At 44.3% G+C, this 26468-nt stretch overlaps 1 protein-coding gene across 1 annotated transcript in view; it reads right to left on the reverse strand.

Moving 5' to 3' along the window:
* Window positions 1-26468, reverse strand: part of LOC126199531 (uncharacterized) — a 240416-nt gene that overhangs the window by 96508 nt on the left and 117440 nt on the right. Inside the window, exons 9-11 of the mRNA XM_049936451.1 lie at window positions 14218-14411; window positions 9821-9947; window positions 711-900 (exon numbers count right to left, since the gene is read on the reverse strand). Coding sequence (XP_049792408.1) covers window positions 711-900; window positions 9821-9947; window positions 14218-14411 — 511 coding nt within the window. The remainder of the gene's footprint in view (window positions 1-710; window positions 901-9820; window positions 9948-14217; window positions 14412-26468) is intronic.

Here is a 26468-nt window from a genome sequence, read left to right on the forward strand (position 1 = left end):
GCGTTATAGAAAAGCGAAGAAGACAATAGCAGTGTGAGATAAGGAGATGGGGACAGTGGCAGCGGCAGTGGAACATTGAAGACAGCAAGAGTACAGTGATAGGAAAAGAGTGAAGGAAACAGTGCCGGGGGAGGGGGAATAAAGAGAAAGTGGATGTGGGTGAGATCCAGCGATAATGAGAGGCAGAGTCTACCACAATGACAATAGAGAAGAGAGAGACAGTGACAGTGAGAAGAGACAGCTGTACTAGGAAGGAAGGAATGAGATATTAGGAGTAAGAAAGAGCATGAGGGTGACAGTGATATGAGACAGTAGAAGTAGGACGGAACGGAGCGGACTGTGGCTGTTGGTCTGGACACAGTGACAGAGAGCCACAAAGAGGTAACGAGTATGTGTTGGGCTGAATGAGTGAGAGAGAATGGGCAAGTGGGAGTGGATGTGTGTGAGAAACTTACAGCGATGAACTAGCGGTGTGAACAAGTTACAGGTACAGGACTTTATGAGGGTGTCTGAGGTGAACTGTGTGTTAAAAAAGTGCGATGTGTTCGAATCGCAAATTTCTTGGTAACTGGAACTGTAACAGTCCTCTTGAAGTCTGAGGGTTGAAGCTACGAATATTCTTTAGCCCTCGGTGTATCCCAAGAAGTGACACCGGGCAGCTAGAATTAAGCGCTCATCATGTTTTCGAGTAAGGCCTTGGGAACACGTACCGGCGCAGCCGAGGCTGGCGGCGAGCAGCACCCAGCACACGAAGGCGCCCCACAGCAGCGGCGACAGCGCGTTGTAGGCGGCGGCCGCGGCGGCGCTGTACCGGTAGCCGCGCCGGCCCATGTGCACCGGGCCGCACGCCGCTAGGAGCGCCACCGTCGCCGCCGTCACCCACGCCGCCGACACTCGCGTCTGCACAGCACGCAGCACTCTTCGTAACACCGCTGCTTAAAATCTGAGGTCAACGTCATGGACAACTCGAAATTTCTTAAAAGCTACTTCATTAATTAAAATGTGCACTTTAGTGCAGCAACAGTTGTTAAACACACCGCAATGCCTGATAACCATCGCCCAGCACGTAACTATGGTCCAAGATGCCAGGCACGAGTTGTATTGTTGTGTACACCTGTTGTGTACATAGTTCCGCGTAGTCAGCGCGTACACAACTTTCCCACTAGAGCGCGCCCCGCTAAGCACAACAGCGCAGGCGCAGCGCTCGTCCGTCTCCGCACTATGAGATGGCGCTGCCATAGAGACGGACCAAATTCTGCTTCCGCCGATCCGCATATTAATATGTAACGCATCCAATGAGATTGCTGCTAACGTAGAACCTTTTCTCCTCGCGGATCACACTCGTGCAGTGATACACGAACGCGCGAGGTATTATAACGAGTGTACAGACCTCCGATTAGTCAGTCTGCATTTGTTTGCACCCGTCTGTACCAGCCTGCATTAGTCTGTACCAGTCTGTACGAGTTCTACATTTGTCTGTACCAGTCTATAGTCAAGTTTCAGTCTGCGCCTTATAAGATTACCATATTCCTGTACATAGCCATGAGGATAAATGTATAGACACTTTTGTTAAGTATCAGAGATATATGTGAGAATAAGATTAACGTACCTATACCAAAAGAACTTCAGATTGTCAATTGTAAATAGCATCCAGAACCAAGTTAAGTAATTTCTGTGCTTGTTATTATTTTAATAAATGTGTGTGAAAATTAATCAAGTTCTGTTTAACGTTGGTCACCGTCAATCTGCTACTCTAAGCGTGCAAGTGGCATTTCTATCGTCTGACCTAACGGCAGAAGAACACGCCACGATAAGACCACGAGACATATTGCTGACACTCGCCTACGTCGTTAGAGCGACAAGTCAAATAATCTGATGGTGTGGGTACTGAAGGTCTTACAGTACGCACACCACAACACCTGTACAACTGTTGTCTGCATTTCTTCTGTGCCCTATTCTCAGAAACCGTCAAGTTACTACATCGCCGTACTTCGAAAGCGTCAGTTGCTGTTGGACTTTCTTGAAAAGTGAACGTGAGTTTCAGTCTGTTGCCAGCTTTATTTTACGACCATAAACAGGTAAGGAAATTTAAATAATGCTGTGTACTTGTCTCGTTTTTTATTATTTAGCAATGGTCCATGAGATATTTTTTTAATAAATTTGCGTTTTGCGATATTTTACAAAAAATTTTAACTTGGGACGTACCTATGGTCCAGTTTCTCCATCTACAAGGTGTTCATGTTAAATTACTTTACATTTCCAGTATGCTATTTAAACACCAGAAATGCAAATAGCTCTTTTTGATAAAAATTTCAGCTTGTGCTACAGTATGTTTTTTATAAAGTTGGTATATCTTGCGCTGCTGGTATTGATGTAATGTCAGTGGAGGCTGCTCTCGCCACATATTTCTTACCGTCTTCTCAGAATATATCCAATTGATAAACTTTAACTTGTTTATAACTAAAGTTGTGACCCCTGCCCCGTTACCTCGGTCTCCACATTAATTAGTGATCCCCTCCTAGTAGGTAATAAACAAACGATTTCCAAAAGCTAGACTCAACGTGATCTTCGTTTAAATTTATTCACTAAGACTGTTCCACTGATGTGAAATGACAGTGAAATGTAACTTACTATCTGTACACTGCTAATTCGAAGATAGCTTTTAAGTCGCTATCTGTGAGTAAACTTCTGTGGGTAGATTTCGTTCTCTTCACTGCCAAAAAAAAGTTACTCGTATAAATACGTAAGTCCAAACATCGACATAATCATAACTGGAAACTTGTAAAGTCGTGGACGTTCATACTGAGCAAAATTTTTATACGAACATACAAGACTTATTTTATTGCGCCATTTATCACACAGTAGTCTGTCACATTCTAGAGCTGTAGGCTCTAACTGTAACTAGGCATCTTGCAGTAACATCATGTAAATTGATGTTGGTGTGCCTGACCTTCAGTTTGAACTTCCTAGCTCGGCCATAACCCTGTTTACCACCTATATGAAAAGAAACGAGCGGCATTCGATAAGTAACGCAACAAGTTTTTTTTCTTGGCAAATTTCGCTTGAAAAATGCGAAATTTTTTATGGGACACCGTGGAATGCTCGCCCTTCAGTCCAATAGTTTCATAAAGTTCCGATAGGTGGCGGTGCTATACGTAGCTTCAAAATAGCATCTATAACGGTGGTGCATTACAAAAAAAGAGCTGTGATTGAGTTTCTTTTGGCGCAAAACCAGATCATCGCAGATATTCGTAGGCTATATTATTATTTATTTATTGCCAAATTATAGACCTGTTACCTGATGTTTCAAAACAGGTCGCACATCTTACAATTTTCGTTTATTTTATTTTTTTTTTTTTTTTACAGTTTCTGTTCTTTTGTTTTATCCACAACATTTGCAAAGAATGATACCTTTCAAAATAACAATGATTTAAGGTTAATATATTAATAAAATTTTGTTGTTTTTTAAGAAGAATATAAAAAGATGATAGGATAGAGGAGAGATATTTGTTAGTACCATCACCGAATGTGACTGACGGTGAATACCTCGGAATGGTTTCTTCGAGCCGTTGACCACCAGTTGCACACACACAGAAACACACGCGCACGCACGCATGTGCACGCACACACAAACACACACAAATGGTTGTTAATAGAGAAACAATACTGCTTATCCTATTTATTACTAATCCTATGTATTAACTTTAGGTGCCCATCCGTGTGCAGCATTTGGTGATTTCTTGGCTAAATCGCCAGCACCTTGTGCTTATTTACTCTCGCATCTCTGCTTCCTCCTCCTGATCTTCGTCATTGTCGCTATTTTCGCTATCACTGGAGGTATCGCTGTCCACCCTCTGTAGATTGTTGTTACGTTGCAGATAGGCGTGTCTGTTATGTCGTGTCCGCATATACTCTTCATGTGTTGTTTTTCAAATACTGTTTGTCAGTACGTTTAATTGTGGCCATTTTTCTTCATCTCTTATATATCTATGTCTGTATCTGCGTAGTCTACGTGTATTGTATGTCTATTGTTCGCGTATTGCCCGCAGAAAAAGATAGTGTGTTCTGGGGAGCCTTCTTCCCCGCATGTGCATGTAGGTGTCTGCCTCAGACTCACACGGTTTAAGTGCGGGGGTTAAGGTCCGTGTCAGGTTAAGAAATGTACCATACCGCGGTTGGGATCGATATGTCTCAACCGCTCCCTTATGTCAGGGAGGAAGTCGTGCAGTCTACGTCCCTTATCACTTACACCCCACTCACCATGCCATGTATCCAAACGCCAACTTTTAAGGCGACGTACCGACTCTATCGGCACACCAGTTATTGTGTGTACCTTATCTAGTCTCCCCTGCTTTAACCAGTACCTTGCAGCTCTGTATTTGATCGTGATATCTATGAGGCATATTCCGAGCACCACACACAGTGCATCCGCTGAGATTGTGCCGGAGGCTCCAGATAGCCTAAGTAGGACATTTCTCTGCCCTCGTCTGACCGATGATTTGCTGGTGACCACGTTCAGTCTATGCGCCCACGTGCTAGCTGCGAAGCAGAGTATTGATTCGAAGAGCGCTCAGTGGCATGTCCGTATGACTGGTAGAGGTAATCTGTACTGTTTTGAATTTAGCCTGTTTGTGGAAATCCAATTTTTCATCAATGTGTACCCCAAGGTAGCGAGTAACGTGTGCTCGTTTGATGTTTGTGTCCCCAATTTTACCGAGGGATTCCTTTGGAGTGATCCTTTCAGTGAAGTGTATGTTGTTTTGTTTTCGGCTATCCTGAGTTTGTTGTTGTGACACCACTGAGTAATTTTTTATAGTATTCCACTGGCTTTCTCTTCAAACTGGGCTCTGTTGTTTGCAGTGACTACAACTAATAGGTCATCTACGTAGGCGACAATTCCGTCTGACATGTCATCCCCAACCAGAAGTTGTAGGAAGGGTTCGATTGTTATGTCCCAGAAGATGGCCGCAGATCGATCCTTGAGGACAGCCTTTGGTAATTCTTTTAATTACTCTCCGGCTGTCCGTCTGCCATTCGACTACTCGGTCTTTACAGTAGTCTAAAAATCTTTTGTACAGTGACTGCGGTACCTCCAGATGTCTTAGCCTCTGAAAAAGCGAGGGGCCACCAGAGGTTATCAAATGCTCCGGCAATGTCAATCATTATTGCCATGGCGTATTTCTGTTTTGTGGTGTTAACTATGTGCAGGGCCTGGTTGATGGCATCATCTATTGATCTGCCAGTTCTGAAGCCGAATTGGTGTTGGCTCATACCACTGAGAGCTCTATGTGTTCGCAGGCGCTTACACAGTAGCTTCTCCTGAATTTTTGCTAGGCTGTAGCAGAATGGCCTCCCTCATAGTGCAACGATCAACTCTGAAGTTTGTGCTACCCTCAGAAAGTTGACGAAATGGCTTAAACTTGCCGCCACAAAAATGGTAACGAACATCTCCTTCTCCATGACAATGCAAAGCCTCACACAAGTCTGCGCACATCCAGGTTGGGGATTTTCTCTGCCCGTGGACTGGGTGATTGTGATGTCCTCCTCCTCCTCCTCCTCCTCCTCCTCCTCCTCATCATCATCATCATCATCATCATCATCGTCACTGGTGACAGTGGCTAGATTGGACTGAGTAAAAATTGGACTGCGTAAAAACTGGAACTTCGTACGGGCGCTAATGACCGCGCAGTTGAGCGCCCCACAAAACAAGCATTATCATCAAGTCTGCACACCCGAGAAGACTTCAAAAAACTTCATTGGACTATTGTTCCTCATCCACCCGACAGCCTGGAACTCGCACCTTCAGACTTCCATCTGTCTGCGCCAGTGTAGAATGCACTCCACGGGATGCAGTACGTGCATGTTGAGGAGATTATTGATGCAGCAAGATGTTGCCTCCAACATCGACCAGTTGTGTGGTACCATGCTGGCAATCAGGCAATCCCAGTACGTTGAAAAATGGGCTTTTGTACCCAGAAGAGTGGGAAATAGTATGGTGTTTGGAATCCTGATTAAAACCAACCTGCTTTCAGAAAAAAATGTTTTACATTACTTACTGAACGCCCTCGCATACTCCACACTTTAAACGCTGTGTCATAAAGCATGCACGCTTGCGTCTAAAGCTACGGCGAGCGTAACAGTCATTCCCCTAAACAACACTTGCCCTGCGCTACATAGTGACATCTGACCATCCTATTTTACCGGGAACGATCACTGACCCCGTCGGTAACTCCAGAGAAAGATTTCAGGTGGCTGAGACTTTGGTTTTAGTTATTTAAAACGAAAATAGCTTTTTGCATTGTCGCCTTCGAACCTATTTTTATGAAGTCGACCGTTTCTATTTTCACTGTTTTTCCTGCTGTTGAACAAGTAACATGAATGGACAACGTCTACATGATAGTTCCGGTGCAAGAGTGCTTCAAAAAGTGTTGAACGAATCAGATTTAAATGAAAGTGAAGTGGATGATGATGTGGAAAAAATTGGAACTGATTCACCGTCTGAGAATGAAGATGAGGTTCAGCCCAACCCACTAGATGTTAGTGATACCAACTGTGATAAATTCATCACCGAAAGTGGACGCGAGTATGTTACGGAGCCATCCTGAAAATATCAGCGTTCTGTACAAAATACGGTGCGGAAAAGAACCGAGCTAAGACAAAAAGGAGATACTGAGTCTCTGAAAAAGGCTATGGAGCTCTTTTTACACTTTACCTTATGAATTTCATAAAAGTACACTCAAATGAAGAGGCTACTTGACTAGATATTCAACACACCGATTTTGTTAATGGGGCTCTTACTAAACATGGGTTTCAATCGCGACAATAAGATACCTGTCTAAGATTTAAGGTCTATACTTCAGAGTCTACAAGTTTACCGTGGATCAAGGAGTCGGATCCTATTTTTCGAACTGACTAAAATATTGGGGTTTGATGATAAGAGTACAAGAGAAATTCGTCGCCAGACTGACAAGCTTTCCCCAATGGGAGAAGTTTCTGAAAGTCTGATTTCTTCATTTTCATTGTATTTCATTCCTGGTTCACACATCCCAGAGGATGAGATGTTGTCTTTGTTCCGTGGTTTTCTAAAAGAAAGGCCCGGAAAATACGGAATTCTAATCAGAATGCTGTGTGATTATAAGGCTAGATGTGTGAGCAGCATTGACGTCTGTACAGGAAAGTCTGGAAATGCACATTATCTAAACGGACCAATGGATATAGTAAATAGACTAATAAAATCCACTGAGAAATTAAGCAGCAACGTTACCACGGATCGGTACTACACTTCAGTGGAGCTTGCTGAGACTCCATGGAATGATTTTCACCTCACTCTTGTTGGCACCCTGCGGTTGAACAGACGACACATGCCTGAAAAGCTAAAAACTACAACTGGCCGCAGTGAACGCTCGCCCATCTTTGCATATACTGACCTTCAGACACAGAGGCTACCAGTTAGTCTCGCGTCAACTGTAGTCCAAGAGAAGACAAAGCTGTTGATGCTTTTGACTTATCACTCAGAAAGGGTAATTAGTGGAGATTCAAAAAAGACTAACGTAAATCTTTTTTATAATTATACAAAGAGAGGCGAGGACACCGCAGACAAGATGGTAAGACATTACAGCACGAAGAGAGGAACAAGAAGATGGCCTATGTCCCTCTTCTACAGCAGCAACAAATGCATATTCAATGTTCTTTTTCAACTTTTTAAATTGGAAAAAGAATTTACTAAATCGCAGAAGAGTTTTTCTCACTAATTTAGGTCTTGAATTAATAAGGCCTCATGTAGGTAAACGGGCCCGAAATTTGTACGCGCTTCAGAAGCCAGTAATTATGGTAATGGAAAGCATGACACAACGGAACCTTAGCGTATTATGGAACCTTCACCATCGACAGCAGAGCCAGAAATACGTGCACGGTCCACCTAATGCTGCCAATAATCTGCATCTAAAAGGATCAAGTACAACAACTTGAGAATATCAACTGTTGCCTGCTCTCCGTGCCGCAAACGCGTCTATGGAAAAGAACGCAAGAAGACAGTTTTGTGTGGAAAATGTGTTTCAGAATGAGACAGTAAATTCTGTTTACTTCATGTGGTGGACTGAAATTAAATAGTTGTCTTTTATAAGAGAATGCATTCATGATCGTTACTGAAAAAAATATACAAAGTGAATCATACGATTTGTTACGAGGGTGAGTCAAATGAAAACCTTAAATATTTTTTTAAAATTTATTTATTGTGCATAAGTGGTACAAAGCTGTATCACTTTTCAACATAATCTCCCCCACACTTGATGCAAGTCCTCCAGCGTTTACGGAGTGCATAAATTCCTTTAGAAAAAAATTCTTTTGCTAGTCCGCGCAACCAATCATGCACCTCATTCATCAGAACGGAACTTCTTTCCTCCCATTGCGTCTTTGAGTGGTCCAAACATATGGAAATCACTTGGGGCAAGGTCTGGTGAGCCATTCCTTGCTCGCTCTCTTCGTTTCCGGTTGGTGGAAGTGAACCCAGGTTTCGTCCCCAGTAACAATTCTTGCAAGGAAGCCATCACCTTCTCGTTCAAAGCGCCAAAGAAGTTCTTCACAAGCATCATCGCGTCGTTCTCTCATTTCAGGAGTCAGCTGCCGTGGCACCCATCTTGCAGACACTTTGTAAAACTGGAGCACATCATGCACAATGTGGTGTCCTGACCCGTGACTAATCTGTAAACATGCTGCAATGTCATTCAGTGTCACTCGGCGGTTTTCCTTCACTATGGCTTCAACTGCTGCAATGTTCTGTGGAGTCACAACTCGTTGTGCCTGACCTGGACGAGGAGCATCATCCACTGAAGTCACACCATTTGCGAACTTCCTACTCCATTCGTATACTTGCTGCTGTGACAAACATGCATCGCCGTACTGAACCTTCATTCGCCGATGAATTTCAATAAGTTTCACACCTTCACTAGGCAAAAACCGAATAACAGAACGCTGTTCTTCCCTGGTGCAAGTCGCAAGTGGGGCGGTCATCTTTCTACTGATACTGCGACGGTATGTGTGCATCTGCACTATGCTGCCACCTACAGGCCACTCTGCAAGCTGCTTGTAGCACGCTTACCAACTTACAGGATAACGGCGTGAAATTTTGATTTGTTGTTACAAATTTAAGGTTTTCATTTGACTCACCATCGTAATTTTGTCCCTATTATAATTTAATTTTTTATTATTGAGTATATAAAAATAATGTCTAAGTAGTTTTATGTGTTCTCAGTAGTGTTAGAAGTAAATGAACTTGCATTATGACAAATTAAATTGCCACTTTGTTTCTGATCCTCCCCCTTCGGTATTACATGTATCAAATTACCTTGGTAATGTCAGTATTAAATCTGAACTTCTTTTATTCTGTGCGAACGATGATGAACCTAACTTTCTTAAAGGATTCAAATATAATGTTAAATACTTGTCTGTAACTGCCTCTCGCAAGGATTTCAAAAATGGTTCAAATGGCTCTGAGCACTATGGGACTCAACTGCTGTGGTTATCAGTCCCCTAGAACTTAGAACTACTTAAACGTAACTAACCTAAGGACATCACACACATCCATGCCCGAGGCAGGATTCGAACCTGCGACCGTAGCAGTCGCACGGTTCCGGACTGCGCGCCTAGAACCACGAGACCACCGCGGCCGGCGCAAGGATTTATCCAATATGCGAAAAGATAGTTGCAGCTGAATGCGTCATAAAACTGATGCATCATTGGAAGAATTTTTACGTGTTTCTACTCATTTTTTATACATCCTAATGAGGTGACGTAAGTGAGAACATGAATGAAAGTTACCAACCTTTGAGAAGGCGACAGTGGGAGACCTGCGTAGTGCGTATCCCAGGAGCAGACCCATGACGTAGACGGTGGCGCGATGCGTAGGCAGCGTGTACGACAGGTCGGCTGTCCGGAACAGCTGTGATACGCTGCACCGTTAAGATCTCATCAGAGCATGACAACGAGAACGAGCAGCAACTGTAGAATACTACTTACAGAACAAGAATACAAGTTACGAACAGTTGTACCATCTAGTAAGAAAAGGGGTACTAGTTAAGCTAGCAAAGATGGACTTCAAGCCGCGCTTCACCTGACAGACGAACACAACTCAGAAGATAAAGTCACTGCAACAGTTGGCAGATTAATCTTGCAATTTGGTAACAGCAGTTTAAAAATACAATGATGAAGGCGCAGTTAGCTTAGCGATGTACGAAGAAATGTCGTTATTGATTCTGAAAGTAAGCCAACTCACTAACCAGAGAAAACTTAAGGAGGATTCCCATACGTTGATCTGAAAACCTGTCCTCCCCGAATACGAGTCCAGTGTCTCAGCACTGCGCCAGACCCCTCACTGGGAAGGAGAAGTACGGGAAAAATTCTAAGAGCAGACTGTGGTTTGAAACATCCAAAATAAATCTTTGAAGATGTTGAGTATCTCAGGAACTAAGACAAAAAGACTAACGCAAGGAGGGAAACGTAATGCGACGGCTATTCGGAAAGTAGGGTCCGATCGGTCGCAAAATGGCAATCAAAGTGAAAATCAAAAACGTTTCATTTGCAACAGTTAACTACACCTTCCAGCTACTTCTCTACATAGCTGTCGCTCCGTCAGAGGCCTTTGTATTAGTGTCGTACCAACGTTCCAATGCCCTCGTCATTGAAGGCAGCCACCTGTGCTTTCTGCCAATACTCTACACTGATCGGCAGCTTATTGCCTGTGCCAAAATGTAGCCTTCAAAGCTAGCGGTTCATGTAAGCTTGGATGAAAATCAGAAGGAGGCAAGTCTGAGCAGCATTGTGGGTGACCAAACACTTCCATCGAAAACGCTGCAGGAGCGTCCTCATGGCTCTGCAGCATGCGGCCGATAATTGTCATGAATAACGAAATGCTTGACAGTTGTGTTCTGTGGACTCCATGAAATCAGGCGAAATCTCTCACTGGCACTCATACTGGGTGGAGACAATATTTTCCAGCCGTCTTTAAGTGCTCAGTGTGCTCTCAGATTTGGAATGAGCGACGTGACGCGATCGACGGGCATACTAGAGACACTGTCCAACACATCTATGCAAAGCTCCGTCGCATTTTCAGAATAGTTTCCATGTCGTAACTGATCGGACCTTGCTTTCAGAATAGCCCTCGTCTATCGACCAGACAAAGCGACCAGCTTGCTGCACAAATACAGTAGTTACCTAATGCCGAAGTCGCAGGTACCTGTGCAGTTTTGGACGTCACAACACCCTCTCTCCCCCGCCGACCCCCCAGCCATTGTCGTATGTCTGAATCGGCACCTGTCCGTTGTGGACTCATAATGTCCGACTGGAGTGAAAGAAGACGTAAAGACGCTTTTCGATTGCAGAGGTGACAAAACGACACGTCTACAAAACATGGTAACATGGTACATTAACCGCTAACGGGGAAGACAGTCAAGCAAAGGAATGCCTTTTATTATTAACCTCCTTTGCTGTAGTGTGTAGTCTTTCTGCATCTTCAATTGAAGGTGTTAGTCAATGTTCGGTAACTTTGTTGACAAATTATGTCATTAGCGAGAAGAATAAGGTGAGCTTGTGTCAGATGCATTAACATGCCCATGCAGATTTCTGGTTACTTCCAGACAGTAAAGGAGACATTAGACTAAGAGACTCTAGAGCGCACACTTCACTTGGAGGTACCACAGTAGAGACACTTCAGTGACAACTTTCCCGAGACCTAGGTTTTTAGAGTCCCCATCACTAACGCTGGTCGTCCTAGCTCAGGCCGCAACTGGTAGACAAGTTTTGTGCCTCGCCACCGCCCACAGACGCCACAGTCGACTCCCTGGCTTGTGCCAACGAGACCGCACGCGACACTGCAGGTCTTACGAGTTGCAGAGTCCATCTCTGATTGGGAGCTAGTTACTGTTTTAGACCTTTAAAACACTTTGTAACTGCGAATTTAAATACGCTCAAGCTCTCGAAACCACATGGCAACGTTAAGGACTTAGTAGGTATTTTTCCATCGAGGTACTCATTTCCCGTCTAGCCCGGATGCAGCCGAGCGTTCGCGATGTATTCAGGCAAGTCAACTGGTGTGACTTCACAAGTTAGTTGCGGGGCCCTATTACGCAGGAGCCCCGTCCCGAACGCTGTAGCTGCGACGCCAACAGCCCAGTCGCTGTTCAGTAAGTTGGTTTCATTATAGCACTCGCGTGGAAGTCCGCCTGCATAAATTCCGTTCGTCTCTTATCAAGCACGGTTAACATCCTCGTAAAGACCCTAGTGATAACAGGCTTCGTTAGTAATAATGAGAAGCGCTCAAGTATTTTGCAATAGATTTCGGTTAACTATTTAACAGCTCTGTTCCAAAACACGTTTGCTGGTGAGGATAAATGTTTGTGATACATTAATTACATTCTTGCAGCTGGTACTCCCAATCGCGTTATTTACTTCCAAATGTCACACTCAGAATGAAATAATAAACGTAACTAAATTTCGAAGCATGCGCAACTAGAGGAGACATGGGTGCCAACTATATCAAAATTAAAGAGACCTTTGGAAAAACAAACAGAAGGATCTGTACGAAAATCAACAAATCGAATGTCAATACAGTACTAAGCAAATAAGGAAGAATTGAAAGGTGGAAGGATTATATAGAAGAGCAGCACAATGGAAATAAACTTGAAGGTAATATTGTAGAAAGGTATGAGAAAGCAGTTGAAGATGAGATGGGAGATATGATACTGTCAGAAAAATTTTACAGATCACTGAAAGATGTAAGCTGAAAGAAGGCCCCTAAAGCAGAAGATATTCCCTCAGAATTATTGAGCTCATTGGGAGGACCAGCCGTGACAAACTATTCCAACTAGTGTGTAAGGTATATGAGACAAGTGATACACCCTCAAATTTCAAGGTGAATATGACAGTCCCATTCCGGCAGATAGCAAGTGCTGACAGGTGTGAATATTATCGAACCTTCAGTTTAATAAATCATGCTTCCACAGTACTGACACGAATTATTTACAGAACAATGGAGAGACTGGTAGAAACCGATCCCATGAAGAACAGTATAGGGTCCAGAGGGAAACGTGGCGCTACAAGCTGCCTTAGTAAATAGTTTAAACGAAGACAACTTACATTTGTAGATTTTATAGATTTAGAGAAACCTATTGACAATGTTGATTCGAACACACTCTTCGAAATACTGGAGGCAGCAGGTCTAAAACATAGGGAGCGAAAGTACAACTTGTATAGAAAACAGACTACAATTACAATAGTCGAAGGACATTAAAAGGAAGTAGTAGTTGAGAAGTGAGTGAGACAGGATGTAGCACTGTTATTCAGTCCGTACGATGAACACGCAATAAAGGAAACTAAGGTGAAATTTCGGAATGGAATGAAAGTTCAGCAAGAAGTAAAAATTGTGTCGTTTGTCTTTGACATTGTAATTCTGTCATACACAGCAGATGATTTGGAAGAACAGTTGAATAAAATGGATGGTGTCTTGAAAAGATGAGTATCAAGAAAACCAGAACAAGTGTAATGAAATGTATTTGAGTTAAATCAGGAAATAATGAGGAAAAGATTAGGAAATGAGTTTAAAAGTAGTAGATGGGTTTTGCTCTGTTGGTGGCAGAATAACTGATGATGACCAAACTAGAGAGGATATAAAATTCAGACTACCTCGAGGAAAGCACTTCTGGAGAAAAGGAATTTGTTCACATCGAATGTAAGTTTAAGTGTTAGGAAGTCTTTTCCAGAGAGTAGCCTTGTACAGAAGTGGAGCATGAACAATAAGTACTTTAGAGAGAAAGAAAATAGAAGCTTTTGAAATGTAGTGTCACCGAAGAATGCTGAAGATTAAATGAGTAAATCGAGTAACTAATGAGAAGGTACTGAATCGAATTGGGAGAAAAGATATTTATGGAACAATTTGGGATCAGATGATGGGACACATCTTGACCTTTCAAGGAATAGGCGATTAGGTAATGGTGGGGAGTGATAAGCGTAAAAATTGTGGAGGGAGTCAAAACTGCGAATACAGTAAGCAGGTTGAAACGGATGTAGGTTGCGGTAGGCGTGTAGAGATAAAGAGGATGCACAGGTTAGAGTAGTGTCGAAACCACAACAATTAAATTTCGTCACTATCGTGACTAAAAAGTCATCAGGCTGGCTGTTTAAAAATAAATGTGTCTATAAAACAGACCTGATATGTCATGTACTTACTTGGCACCAAAGTAGATGACTGTGGACAGCCGCTGTGTGTAGGTGACGTACGCCCTGAGCACGGTGGAGGCACCTGCGACGGCCGCCAGCGAGTATAGGCCGATGCGAGGCCAGCGCCACAACAAGTAAAGGAGCGGCAGGCCCGCCACGAACAGCTGCATGTCGATGCCCAGCTGGTGTGTGTGCGTCAGGCACTGCAACCACGGTAAGGCCGGTATTACACTATCAAATTCCTTTGTCAAATATCTTTGTCCAATATCTTTGTCAAAGGTATTTGATGGTGTAATAGGGAACTTTGTCAAATGTCGTCCAATATTTGATCAAATCTAGGGCCTCGCTGTAGATTTGATCAAAGAAGTCGCTTGTCTTCTGTTCACTGCAGTGTGACATGTTACCGCATGGAGCGCTAACATCGCTGCAGCATTCTGTCGTCTGTAATGTTTTTATAAACATTGGCAGTAAATACAATTGGTGTATGCCAACAACTACAAAATTAATAGAGATGTATGAAGCTGATGAGGCGCTTTACAACGTGAGGCACGCTGAATACAAAAATGATTAAGAAGGTTGGAGACCTGACCTGACCTGACCTGACCTAACCTAACCTAACCTAACCTAACCTAACCTAACCCAACCCTCCCCTGTAGCAAGGAATCGGAGTGTTACAGTAAGCCTGTCTTCTGCAGATGTAGCAGTTCTTAAGTGAATATTGTGCTTTGTGATATGAGGATACACTTCATTGAGCACATACAGAAATGTGTGCTCATCCATTCTTAAGTAATTGATGTACGACTTGACGTCCTCCACTAAAAGCTCACGTAACAAGTTTTGTTGAATGCTTTTATACACGTCGTCAAACCCACAGCTTCGCCCAGGTTTGTTTCCTTTTTTCCCCCGCTTCTCTTCCTCACGTGCACACAGTGCAATTGTGGTACATGTAACTGCTGCGGTTAATAACAAGTTGTTGTCAGCCATCTTTAACTTTGGCGAAAAATATGATGACAGTGTAATACCCCTTCTAGCGCTACGTCAAAGATCTTTGTCAAATACATTTGACGGAATATCTGATCACATCTTTGATCAAATCTTTGACAAAGAAATTTGATAGTGTAATACCGGCCTAAGATCCAAACTTGCTGGCGGTCGTGGCTACAGCTGCCAGCGAATGCAGGTAGGGGCAGCTATTTCAGCTCCAATGCTACACCGAACGGCTTTGTGTAACGCACTTTGTCACAGGGTCTTTACAGTTGAGGCTTTACTAATATATGGCAGAGATGGTATAGCGGTGCGCATCCATCGCCAAATGTGGTTGCGGAGGTTGGTTCAAATGGCTCTGAGCACTATGGGACTCAACTGCTGAGGTTATTAGTCCCCTAGAACTTAGAACTAGTTAAACCTAAGGACATCACAAACATCCATGCCCGAGGCAGGATTCGAACCTGCGACCGTAGCGGTCTTGCGGTTCCAGACTGCAGCGCCTTTAACCGCACGGCCACTTCGGCCGGCTGTTGCGGAGGATGTTCTACCTACAGGATAGGGCATCAAGAAACACATGAGGTTATTTGGTCGGTCTACTGATCGATGTTAGTATCACATAAGTGAATACTAGAGACTGCCATTTTCAACAGTTGTTGTTGAACATGAGGTGCGTTCTACGCAGCGTTTTTAAATTTTTATTGAAATAATCAGCAACCAGCTACACAGAAGAAGTGTTATTTTCTTACCGGACTCAAGCACCTAGCGTACTTCTTCAAAAGGTTACAGGGCATTCGATGCTGAAATGGGTAAAGGAGTTAAAATTTCTGTTGTGCAGCTGGTTGCAGGTTATTTCAATAAACAGCAATACAGCAGCAGAAGATTGATAAAATTCTAGATTCGTAAATATTTCAGGATCTACACATTTATGCGCTACATAATACACTGACGGAAAATAGTCGCAACATCAAAAAATAATTAATGTAAAGTAAGGAATTTTTATCGGGAATACATTCCTCTAGGTATCGTATTTAAGTATTTAACATTGCAGGATCAAAGGTTAATGTAAGCGCGAGGTAAGCTATTCCAAATGTAAAATGCTGGTACATTAACAAGTGGCGAAACAGCTAGAATGCTGTATGAAGCATGCATACGTGCATGCGTTGTGTTGTACTGGTGCCGGATGTCAGTTTGAGGGATGCAGTTCCATACCTGTTGCACTTGGTCGGTCAATACAGGGACGGTTAATTCTGGTTGTAAATGACACTGGAATTGGCCTCCGATGATGTCCCGTTTGTGCTCGATTGGAGACAGATCTGATGATGGAGAAGACCAAGGCAATATGTCGATACTCTGTAGCGCATGTTGGGTTACAACCCTGGCATGTGGGCGACCATTATCCGTTGGAAAACACCAAAAAATGTTTAAATATGTGTGAAATCTTATGGGACTTAACTGCTAAGGTCATCAGTCCCTAAGCTTACACACTACTTAACCTAAGTTATCCTAAGGACAAATACACACACCTGTGCCCAAGGGAGGACTCGAACCTCCGCCGAGACCAGCCGCACAGTCCATGATTAGAGCGCCCTAGACCGCTCGGCTAATCCCGCGCGGCAGAAAACACCTCCCAGAATGTTGTTCATGAACGACAGCACAACAGCTCGTATCACCAGATTGATGTACAGATCTACAGTCGTGGCGCGTGGGACAACCAAGTGAGTGCTCCTGCTACCATATGAAATCGTATCCCAGGCCACAACTCCAAGCATAGGTCCAGTCGTCTACACGCAGACATGCTGGATGCAAGCCCTCAATTGGCGTCTTCCTGACCAACAAAAGGTCATCACTGGCAGCGAGGCAGAACCAGCTTTAACTAGAAAATACAAGAGACCTCCACTCTGTCCTTGACATGGAGGTATAAGGAGGGGAGATGGCACTATGGCCGTCTGCTGTACGTCTGTTTGAAGCCGGTGGGCCGCCATGTTTGATTGGTCAAAACAGTGACAGAGCTCTTGTTAGAATTGCGTGTTCTTCATATTTAACGTTATGTCTGCGAAATAATTTCAGATGATGAGTGTTACAATGTTTACATGCATAACACAACGTCAGAATAGCTTTTTCAGGTGTTTTCGTTTTGTTTTTAATGCGTTTTTGCCCCAGCAATACAACTGATTTGGTCTCGTTAACTTAAGTGTTTCTTTTGGATACGAACTTCGAATGATGAAAAATAACAGTGTACAAAGCTCTTTTCAAACTCAAATCACCTTTCACTGTATTTGTGTCGATGTAAACTGAAAGCAGAACCCGAAAGCTATGCTAGTTTACATACCGGATGATATTTCTTACTCGTTTACACACTTATACAAAATTTCATTTGTAAATACAAACATCGTTTGTGCTTTGGCAAGAAAAATAAGCATATGAACCCACAGAGCCCTACGAGCTTCATTGATCGGAAATCTGAAATAAAATAAGAAGAAAACAGTTTCACAAAACGTAAACAAGGCCGCACACCTCACGAATATAAACGACAATATTTTACGAACGGGGCCACTTACGCATGGAACGTGATTCCTTTTAACTTGGTAGCACTATTCCAACGGTTAGTACACCCGTAAACAACGCAAACCGGCATTTTAAAATGAAAAAATCTTCAGCAGCTCTAGACAGTAGCACAATCGGAAACGAGTCTTCTGACCAAACTGCAATGGCGGAGCTCGGTTTCTGTTGGCTTCAAGTTTGTGACGTCATGGCATCTCCCCTCCTTATACCTCCATGGTCCTTGAGCTCTCGTTTTACATCTCTGGTGGTTTGGGGTCAGTAGAATGCACCCTACAGAGCGTCTGGCCCAGAGCTGTACTTGAAGTGACCGATTTGTAACAGAGCGCTGCGTCACTGTGGTGCCAACTGCTACCTAAACTGCTGCTGCAGAAGCAGTACGATGCGCCACAGCCATACGCCGAACACGACGGTTTTCCCTCTGACAAGGGGAGGCCACGTCGTTTGGAACGCGGATTTACTGCAAACTTCGTAGACTCGTAGAACGCCATGAGGACAACAAAATGTGTAAGCAGTAGCGGGTACTTCTCAAGCGTTATTGAGAAAATCGCAAGATAATTTTGGTCGTCAAATATATACCTGCGCGTGGGCACTTTTACCATGAAGCTGCGGCAGCCGAGTGGTTAGCGTTCAAATCCCGTAATCGCTGGATCGAGTCCCGACTGTCAGTTTTTTTTCTTCAAAACAGTCATTTTCTTTACTATTTATATTACAGTTGATATAATGGGAAAAATACGTGTAATCGGATGAACTTTTATTAAATTTACAATGTTATTTGGCAGTCTACAAATTTTTACTATCACAAATAATATAATATTCATAACTTTATGTTTTCGATGTTTTGACGACAAATACCATCCTGCAACTTGTACTTGTAATGTCGAAAGCGACGATTAAATGTACATCTTTCGAAAGCCATGTGTGCCGGTCAAAACTTGTAGGTAACATGTAGTTTCGGGCTCCTTCCAGGTATAAGGGATTTCTCAAATCACGGACCAGCATACATTTTCAGTATCACTTTATGCGTTTGGTCGTTTACTAGTCGATAGTTATGAATAATATATTATTTGTGATAATAAAAATTTGTAGACAGCCAAATAACATTATAAATTTAATAAAAGTTCATCCGATTACACGTAGTTTTCCCATTATATCAATTGTAATATAAATAGTAAAGGGAATGACTATGTTGAAAATAAAAAAAGAAAGTGACGAACAGGACTTGATCCATCGATCCAGCGATTACGGAGGTTGAACGCTAACCAATTTTTTTTTAATCTCATTTTGTTCGTTTTCTTTTCGGCGCGGACGTCGAAAGACACCCGTTTCACTTCGTTGTTGATCCATTAACTCAGTTTTTTTTATTACAGAGGGTAGCTGACCCTCTTTTTTTTCATTTTGTTCGTTATTGATCGTTGTGATTGGTCGTTGCGGACGTCGTAAGACATCCTGTTCAAGTTCGGTGGTTGATGCTTCAACTCAGTTTTTTATTACAGAGGCCAACCGGCTCTCTGACCGAACACACTGAGCTACTGTGCCGGCGGCCACTCGGCTGCCGCCGCTTCATGGTAAAACTGGTTACGTGCATGTATATATTTGACGACCAAAATTATCTTGCGATTTTCTCAATAACGCTTGAGAAGTACGCGCTACTGCTTACACATTTTGTTGTCCTCATGGAGTACTACGAGTGTACGAAGTCTGCAGTAAATCCGCGTTCCAAACGTCGTGGTCTCCCCTTGTGAGTAGTGCCGCATGATCGTCCGGAGCCCAGTCTTCTAGCAACAGTACATTCTCGTGACCAGCGAACCTGCAGTCATATACAGTGGCTACCTTCCTCCTAAGAAGGAACATCCAACTTCTCGCAGTCCTATTGCACGAACTCGTTCAAACTTAGTGAGGTGTTGATGATAGCCTCTTTGTCGCCTTAAAGGTATTCTTGACTAACATCAGCTCACCATAGACATTCTCAAAGGTCACTAACGCCCACGACCATTACAGGCCGTATTTAAAGCAAGCCTGATTTGCGTCGTTCTAGTGACGCTACTGGCGAGAAATTTGAATAGACATCATCTTTCACACGTATAAACACACCGTCTACTATCGTTTACGTCGCACAACTCCTCCTTTTGGTTGCGATTTTTTTTTCGTCGGTATATATACTGTTCGGAATATATTGGTGATTCTTCGGGTGCAGAATTGTATGGTGCATAAAATGCTAAATATTTTTAGAACTATTTATATGGCAAGTGGACAGTCTGCTGCAACAGTAGTCGGAACCGCATGTGACGTCACGACACGAGAGCAGAGGACGCCAGGCAGTAATACGTCGAGCAGTAACACGCGCCGCGTGCCGGTCCGCAGAGTCCCAGCACAGACCGACGGAGTCTAGTAAAGTCCCACGCAACTAACGCGGGCCGAGAGAGCGTTTGTCGCCGGCCCGGAGCCCAGGGCTCGGCGCGCTTTTAAGCGGCGCCGGTGATTCTAATTTGCGCTCTCGACATCGGTCTGTGTTGCCTCCGCAGCGCGTCGGGGCCAAAAGATTTCATTACGCGACTCCAGCAGAACATTTCCGTAACTCGAGCGCGGCTCCAGAACACTGAGCCGGCTCCAGGAATTAGAGGGCGTATTAAGGCGTGTAATTGCTCGCGCGCCCGCTATAATATTGCACTCAAACAGCGGCTTTGTGCAGAGGAACGGGTTAAGGGGGCAGGGATGGGTGGGGGGGAGGGGGGAGCGAAAGAGGAAGGGGGGTGGGGGGTGGAACAGCGGCCAGCATCCGCTTAGCACACACAGCGGCCAACTCCGCCCCCACTGACGCCACGAACAAGCGCCAAATGGCGTCCGCTCTCCATCTGGGTGGAGCGGAGCCCAGCGATTTACACTGCAGGCGCGCACCCGCTTTTTGGGTCTGAATGTCTGTCTCACCCTCGTGGAAGTGGACGTGAGACTGCTGTTCCGCAAAAGCGTAAACTGCTGCAAAACGTTGAAATTTGCGTTGCAGACATCACACCTATGCTTACATTATCATTTTTTTTATTTATCGGTATTTCAATATCCCTCATACAGACATCAACGTAAATAAATCATAATTGCGAGAGGGTGTTGAAAAATAAAGACCCTGAATCGTTTATGAGAAAACTTTCAACGTTCTTTAAATAAAACAGACGTTATTAACATTGAACATTGTGATATTCCTGGCTGAGTAGCCGAGAACGCTAATCCGCTGCCTCCTGGACTCGGATAGGCGCGCCGGGCCCGGATCGAATCCGCCCGGCGGATTAACGACGAGGGCCGGTATGCCGGCCAGCCTGAATGTGGTTTTTAGGCGGTTTTCCACATCCCGCTAGGTGAATACCTGGCTGGTCCCCAAGTTCCGCCTCAGTTAAACGACTCACAGACATTTGAAAACGTTCGCACTATTTCATGACTTACAATAGACGCAGACAGCTGGGGTACACTGCTTCCGTCCCGGGGGATTCAGGGTGGCGTCAGGAAGGGCATCGGGCCACCCTCTGCAATTAACACTCCCAAATCCTTAATAACAAAGCCGAACCCGCGTTGGAGCGGGACAAAGGACCCGAGAAAGAAAGAAAGAAAGATTGTGATATTCCTCGCTGTGGCCGCCGGTATTTTATTTTGCTAGAAGCTCACCTTGATGCAGCTTGATACACGTGAAGTACAAATGGTACAAAAGTGGAGTGAGGTACAAGCGACAGGTGATACAGTATGTACCGATCCCGTGGGAGAGTCCACCAATTGTACTGAACTTGCTTCTGATTGGTTGGCACGTTCAGGTGCTAGGCGCCAAAACGCCTAACTTCTCTTATTAATTATTTATAAATTTCAGCCCCGAGTTGCATAAGCAAATAAACTTTACCTAGGTTTCGGCTATAATAATGTAGCCTTCTTCACAAGTGTCACAATATAAAATTAAAATTAAAACATGCCAGATATTGACCTTGTCAAACTTAAAATGTTAGTACTACATTACATAGTCGTAAGACTGCGTCACTTCTACTAACGTTTTGCCGATAGGCCACACAAACAGGCCAGACAGGTGGGTCGCTGGCGCTGAGTCGTAACTGGGCGCCGCGGGCACCGACGCAGCGAGCTCAGCTGGTGATTGCGCGCATGCGCGTGCAGAGTAATACTGACTTAAAACAAGTAAATGTTACTCCTGCTGATTCCACACACCCCCAATCCCACAAAATGGCCGTTTTCCTACAGATAGTGAGAAAGGTAGAGTGCGATCTGAGAGATTGGTCAATAAAATGAGTTGAGATACACTACTGGCCATTAAAATTACTACACCAAGAAGAACTGCAGATGATAAACGGGTATTCATTGGACAAATATATTATACTAGAACTGACATGTGATTACATTTTCACGCAATTTGGGTGCATAGGTCCTGAGAAATCAGTACCCACAACAACCACGGCCTTGATACGCCTGGGCATTGACGCAAACAGAACTTGGATGGCGTGTACACGTAAAGCTGCACATGCAGCTTCAACACGAAACCACAGTTCATCAACAGTAGTGACTGGCGTATTGCGACGAGCCAGTTGCTCGGCCACCATTGACCAGACGTTTTCAATTGGTGACAGATCTGGAGAATGTGCTGGCCAGGGCAGGTGTCGAATATTTTCTGTATCCAGAATGGCCCGTACAGGACCTGCAACATGCGGTCGTGCATTATCCTGCTAAAATGTAGGGTTTCGCAGGGATCGAATGAAGGGTAGAGCCACGGGTCGTAACACATCTGAAATGTAACGTCCACTGTTCAAATTGCCGTCAATGCGACCAAGAGGTGACCGAGACGTGTAACCAAAGGCACCCCATACCATCATGCCGGGTGATACGCCAGTATGGCGATGACGAATACACGCTTCCAATGTGCGTTCACCACGATGTCGCCAAACACGGATGCGACCATCGTGATGCTGTAAACAGAACCTGGATTCGTCCAAAAGAATGACGTTATGCCATTCGTCCACCCAGCTTCGTCGCTGAGTACACCATCGCAGACGCCTCTGTCTGTGACGCAGCGTCAAGGGTAATCGCAGCCATGGTCTCCGAGCTGATAGTCCATGCTGCTGCAAACTTCGTCGAACTGTTCGTGCAGATGGTTGTTGTCTCGCAAACGTCCCCATCTGTTGACTCAGGCATCGAGACGTGGCTGCACGATCCGTTACATCCATGCGGATAAGATGTCTGTCATCTCGACTGCTAGTGATACGAGGCCGTTGGGATCCAGCACGGCGTTCCGTATTACCCTCCTGAACCCACCGATTCCATATTCTGCGAACAGTCATTGACTCTCTACCAACGCGAGCAGCAATGTCGCGATACGATAAACCGCAATCGCGATAGGCTACAATCCGACCTTTATCAAAGTCGGATACGTGATGGTACACATCTCAGCTCCTTACAGGAGGCGTAACGTTTCACCAGACAACGCCGGTCAACTGCTGTTTGTTTATGAGATATCGGTTGGAAACGTTCCTCATGTCAGCACGTTGTAGGTGTCGCCACCGGCGCCAACCTTGTGTGAATGCTCTGAAAAGCTAATCATTTGCATATCAGAGCATCTTCTTCCTGTCGGTTAAATTTCGCGTCTGTAGCATATCATCTTCGTGGTGTAGCAATTTTAGTGGCCAGTAGTGTAAATATGAACTTGCATGTGTGTCCGTGTGTGTGTGTATGTGTGTGTGTGTGTGTGTGTGTGTGTGTGTGTGTGTGTGTGTGTGTTATCATAGATTTTGGTTTTTGTGTCGTGCATCTTATTTTTGAGATATTTTTCCAGTAGCTGTTCCGAATGTTATTACGTACACTAAACACTTCAGTTTCAGTTCTCTATTAAGATCTAGCAGATGAAAACGAAACTTCACACTATATCTACAGTGACGGAAAAAATCGCATGACCAAAAACTAATTAAGGGAGAATAATTGAATTTCGGGAATACAGTTGTGTAGGTAACATATGTAAGTGATTAACACTGCATAGCCTCATGTTAAGGTAAGCGCAAGATACAGCATTGCAAATACGAGATTCTGGTACATTAATAGCCAGTGTAACCGCCAGAATGTCGAATGCAAGCACGCAAATACGCATGCATAGTGCTTTACAGGTGCCGAATGACAGTTCGTGGAATAGAATTCCGTGCCTGCTGCACTTGGTCGGTCAATACAGGGACGGATAATGTTTTTTGTGAATGACGCTGGAGTTGTGGTCCGATGATGTCCCATATGTGCTCCCTTGAAGACTGATCCGGTGATCGAGCAGGCCAAGGCAACAGTGGTATGTGTGTGAGCATTATCCCGTGGAAAACACCACTACATGCGTGGGATAATCACGAGAGTGCTCCTGCGCTGTGACCGAGCGGTTCTAGGCGCTTCAGTCTGGAACCGCGCTGCTGCTACGGTCGCAGGTTCGAATTCTGCCTCGAGCATGGATGTGTGTGATCTCCTTAGGTTTAAGTAATTCTACGTCTAGGGGACTGATGACCTCAGATGTTAAGTCCTATTGTGCTTAGAGCCATTTGAACCAATTTTGTTCCTGCTCTCATACGAAATCGCAACCCAGACCATAAATCCAGGTGTATCTCCAGTGTGTCGAGCATGCAAACAGGTTAGTTGCAGGGCCTCAACTGGCCTCCTAATCAACAAGCGGCCATCACTGGCACCGAGACAGAACCAGCTTTCATTAGAAAAAACAACAGAGCTCCCGGTTGACACCACAGAAGTAGCAAATGGCGGCGGTTTGGGGCAGTGGAATGCACGCTGCAGGGCATCTGGCTCGGAACTGTCCTTGCAATAACCGGTTCGTAACAGTTCGCTGTGTCACTGTGTTGACAACTACTACTCAAATTGCTGCTGCAGATACAGTACGATGCGACATAGCCATACGCCGAACACGATGGCCTTCCCTGTCGGTAGTGCCACGTGGCGTACCAGAGCCCGGTCTTCACACAACCGTACGTACTCGTCACCACCGCTGCCAGCAATAACGTACAGTGCCTCCATTCCAAGAAAGGAAGGAAGATTGGATTTAACGTCCCGTCGACATCGTGTACATTACAGATGGAGCACAACATGAGATGGCGTCAAGGATGAGGAAGGAAATCGGCCTTTCCCTTTCAACTGAACCATCCCGGCATTTGCCTGGTGCGATTTAGGGAAATCAAGGAATACCTATATATGAATGGCCGGAAGCGGGTTTGAACCGTCGTCCTCCTGAACGCAAGTCCAATGTGTCAAAAACTGCGCCACCTCGCTTGGTGGCTACATTCCAGCCAAGTCTTTCTGCAATATCGCAGAATGAATCCAGCTTCTTGTAGCCCTGTTATACGATCTTGTTCATTGAGATGTTGATAATGGTGTCCCTCGCGCCTTAAAAGTATTCTTGACCAACAACTCACCACGTACAATCCCAAAGGTAACGTACGCTCACGACCGTTACAGCGTGTATTTACAGCAAACCTCACTTGCATTCTCATGGTGGCACTACTAGCTCCACTCTTACGAGACTGGCGCGAAATTTGATAGACGTAACCGTTCACATGTAGAAACACGCACACCAACATTCCCTTATGACACAGATCTCTTTCTTGGTGTTGCGATTTTTTCCCGTTACTGTATTTAAATTTTAGTCCACTGCTATCTCAGCCTCTTTATTCAATGATACCTGGACAAGACCTGATATTCCGTCCTCCGTCCTTTTTCCACAATTTGTTCCGCAGTCACTTCACCCCAAGGAAGCTAGATAGAACCGTTACTGTTTACAGTATTTATAAACTGACCTATTGCATAACTTAGGAAGGTCATGAGTCTGTTTTTGGATGATGCAGTTGTCTATAAGACGGTGTCCACGTCAGAGGACTAGTGAGTTGTAGAAAAATCTGCAGAGGATCAGTTATTGATGCACAGACTGGTAGTTGACCCTGAAGGTAAATAAATGCTATCTACTGCTCATAAACAGGCGAAGAAGTTTACTACGGTATGTTTACACTATTGATGACAAGTCACTAGAAGCAGCATCTACTGTAAAACTTTTGGTAGTAACCATCTGGAATGACCTAAGGTGGAATGACTACATAAAACATAATGTAGGGAAAGCAGAAACCGGGTTGAGATTCACTGGAAGTATCTTAAAGAAATGTTCTTCATTCACGAAAGAAGTGGCTATCAAAAAACTTCTTCGACAGATTATTCAATACCGCCCAAGAGTCTGGGGCTCTGACCTGACTCGATTAACAGAAGAGACGGAGAGGATCAAGCTAAGAGTGTTGCGTTTCGCCACTGGATCGTTACAGGAAACAGATGGAACTGCAGCAGCGGTCTCACGGGCCCTACACTGACGGCTAGCACCATCTGTAGGGAAATTCCGGTTTCATACTTCTACACCTGGTATATCTAGATTCAGCCTTTGCATTTCCCTTTTCAGATTTTCTAGTTTCCTTACCACGTTCAAGCTTCAGAAATTTCACGCCGCGACTCGTAGACCGCTATCCGTTCGTTGGTTATTCAGTCTTTTCTCATGGTCACGTCTCCCTTTGCAGTCCACACCCGGAGATCCGAATGGGGGACTATTCCGGAATCTTTCGCCAATGCAGTTATCATCACGACACTTTTTGCAGTTACAGGCCAAATGTCCTGTGGATACATGTTATGTGTCTTTACTGCAGTGGTTCTAATTACCTTCACCA

Source organism: Schistocerca nitens, chromosome 8, assembly GCF_023898315.1.
Source record: "Schistocerca nitens isolate TAMUIC-IGC-003100 chromosome 8, iqSchNite1.1, whole genome shotgun sequence".
Taxonomy (NCBI): domain Eukaryota; kingdom Metazoa; phylum Arthropoda; class Insecta; order Orthoptera; family Acrididae; genus Schistocerca; species Schistocerca nitens.